The sequence below is a fragment of the Triticum dicoccoides genome, chromosome 6B (genome assembly GCF_002162155.2).
Source record: "Triticum dicoccoides isolate Atlit2015 ecotype Zavitan chromosome 6B, WEW_v2.0, whole genome shotgun sequence".
NCBI lineage: Eukaryota > Viridiplantae > Streptophyta > Magnoliopsida > Poales > Poaceae > Triticum > Triticum dicoccoides.
This window is the reverse complement of record NC_041391.1, coordinates 50,253,879-50,256,972: the sequence shown is the minus strand read 5'-3', so window position 1 is coordinate 50,256,972 and position 3,094 is coordinate 50,253,879. Positions and strand designations below refer to the sequence as shown.

The 3,094-nt window shown below is 42.7% G+C and overlaps 1 protein-coding gene across 1 annotated transcript in view; it reads left to right on the top strand.

The window, feature by feature from the left end:
* Positions 1 to 2,191: 2,191 nt before the first annotated feature.
* Positions 2,192 to 3,094, top strand: part of LOC119324481 (tRNA ligase 1-like) — a 6,909-nt gene continuing 6,006 nt past the window's right edge. Inside the window, exons 1-2 of the mRNA XM_037598275.1 lie at positions 2,192 to 2,330; positions 2,402 to 2,656. Coding sequence (XP_037454172.1) covers positions 2,310 to 2,330; positions 2,402 to 2,656 — 276 coding nt within the window. The 5' untranslated portion in view covers positions 2,192 to 2,309. The remainder of the gene's footprint in view (positions 2,331 to 2,401; positions 2,657 to 3,094) is intronic.

The following is a 3,094-nucleotide window of genomic DNA, read 5'->3' as shown; positions in this document are numbered from 1 at the left end:
GAGAAAAAATACTAATTTATTGCAAAACAAATCGGCTCAAAAAATTTGTCAACATATTTGATCATAATATTTTCTCGCGGAAAAAAACAGGACAATTTCTTTTTTGACATGAAAAACATGACAAACTTAACAATGGCTAATTATGTGTGACGTAGGTAGCAGAGGCTGACAGTGGCTAGTGGCTAGTGTGCAAAAGCAGGCGTCCACCAAAAAGAAATAGCGGGAGTCCTGGACCATAGCCCACGCAGGGACACGTGGTTGGCTTGCTTCCTAATCTTTTTGCCCAAATCCTGGGCGGGCCATGGCCCAGGTCTGCCCCAACAAAGCCCCGCCCGTGTGTGTGTATATATATGATGTATTTTCCTATATATATATATATATATATATATATATATATATATATATATGTATATAATTAATATAGTCTAAGAAAAAATAATAATTAATGTAATATAAGGATATACATTGGTTACAATTAATGTATTCTAAGTAATGATATATATTGGTAGAGATATCTCTTGGATGTGGGGTATTGTATCCCTAAATTGATTTTCTGCTCTCTCTCTCTCTCTCTGCTTCTTTCTCTCTCACACACTCTCTCTCATGTGTGTGTCTATATATATGGAAACAATGTGTAGATAAAGCAAGCACATTGTAGTGTACTTCGATCAGAAAACATACATACACACTCCGCAAGGAAGAATTTGCAATTTCAATTGCATCATCTTGATGGACAAGCACACCGGCCTTGCTAATGCATCAACACTGCTCTCGCTGCTGCTTCTGATGTACTTTTCTATCCATGTACATTGTAAGTCACGTCCTGAGTTAATCGCATCAAAATGATAGAAATGAAAACGAGTTTAACCGTCGTCTCTCCAAACTAGTATGCCCTACTCCTGCATATTTGTCTTTACAAATAATGCTAGCAGCTTGTTCTCAAGTTGATCGTGGACTACCACAAAGGTTGTATGTGGTTTATTCATGTTCCGATTTAGGTGTGTATACGCCTTGCTAGATCCATAATCGTCATTCGGTTTGGTAACCAACGGAGACTTGTCGATATTAACGGTTAATATATATTTTTTGTCCCATAGGCCGAATCATGGATGACCAAGTCAACGAGAAGATTAATTTACCACATGGACTGTGCGTGCATAAGAGTGGTCTAGACTGCTGTTTACTAAACGACTTCTGCTATATTTCATTGGACCAATGCATGGATGCGTGCAAAAAAAGTACATATTCTTCTCCAGGCGCATCGGCGACGCCGGCCCATCCTCCTTTGCCATCCCATACATCCTGATCAGTTTTATCGTGCTCCAAGTGATCATGCTAATGCGCCAGCTGATGCGCAATTTCAAAATAAAGAACAATGTTGTGATTTTTTTCTACCGATGAAGTTCAACCGCTCATCGTTATCATCATATATATTGTGTTGGTTTTGTTGGAGTCGTTTTCACCAGAACCAGTAAATCGTCTTTGAAAAAAAAAGATGATGATAGAACTGCTTATTAATGACAATCATAAATAATCTATATGCAATAGTTTTAATTTTGTTTTCAGAGGCATTATCAGTTTCGAGAGGCCAGGGCGCAAAAACTGTATATTATGTATGCTATGCATATAATGTATGTATGTAGTAGTACTCTCTCCGTTTTTTTTAGTTCGCATATAAGATTTGTCTAAACTCAAACATAGTAAATTTTGACTAAGGTTATAGGAAAAAATGTCAACATTCACAACATAAAATTGATTCTATTAGATGCATCATTGAATCAACTTTCATATTGTACTCCATCCGTTCCTAAATGTAAGTCTTTGTAGAGATTCCACTATAAACCACATACAGATGTATATAGATGCATTTTAAGTTTAGATTCATTCATTTTGCTTCGTATGTAGTCCACCTAGTGCAATCTCTACAAAGACTTATATTTAGGAACGGAGGAAGTATATCTCATGCATTGTGGATGTTGATAATTTTGTATATAAATCTGGTTAAACTTTATGAAGTTTGATTTGAAACAAATCTTATGTGCGAAGTAAAAAGAAACGGAGGGAGTGCTGTCATGGACAGTAGATGTGCCCAGAAATGGGCCTTATTCGCTATGGTCAACAGCCCAAACCCAACCCGATTTTCTCGCAGCCCGTCGATCCCTGTCTGCCCCCTTTTGCCTGAATGAAAAAAAAAACAGTCAACGGAAGGTCCTCCCACCGCCAAATCCGCCGGAACACGCCGTGCCCCGCGCCGGCGGCGCCGTTTTCCCCGCCGACTTCCACCTCCGCCCCCGCCCTCGCCCCTCGCAATGCCTCCTCGCCGAGACCACGTAGGCCGCCTCTCGACCCTTCTCCTCTCCGGCTCCCCGAATCCTAACCTCGTCGGCGTCTCTCCTCGCAGGGCAAGCAGGCGCAGGAGACGGCCGCTCCCACCCCCGCCCCCTCGTCCACGGCCGCCGGGGGCATCGAGGAGAAGATGGAACCTGCGTCCCCCAGCACGGACACCGCAGGGGTCGCGGCCGAGCAGGGCGGCGCCGGCGACGAGCTCTCCGCTCTGTTCAAGGAGTTCTCGCTAGACAGCAGCAGCACCTTCGCCGAGGCGCGGATCCGGGCCACCTTCTACCCCAAGTTCGAGAACGAGGAATCCGACCAGGAGGTGCGTGTTCATGGTCGTTTGCTGCTAGCAGTTCCACAGTTTCCGTTAGTCAGTACTACTTTGACGACCCAACTTTAATTAATTACATTAGTTAGTGCTTATGGGACTGCCCGCCTTGATGCTCCTGCTACACTTCAACTGGGCTCATCTGTGGTTGATATGCTGTGTGCTTGTTTTTAAGTTGGTTTGGAAAAATTAACTTGTGACAGTTCTACTATTACTGTGTTTGGTAAATCTGATCAATAGATAAATTCTGTTTTCCAGCGATTGTCCTCGTATGATTTGGAATGCTAAAAGAGTAACGGGGGCCTAGTTTCTAACTTTTTTAGATCAGTAAGTATTGCTCACTTTTCTAGGTTTCCGTCGCTCTGTGGCGATGTGAGTTCTGTTTCTGAATCATCCATGCAGTCCACTGTATTTTCAGTCACTGGATGGTTG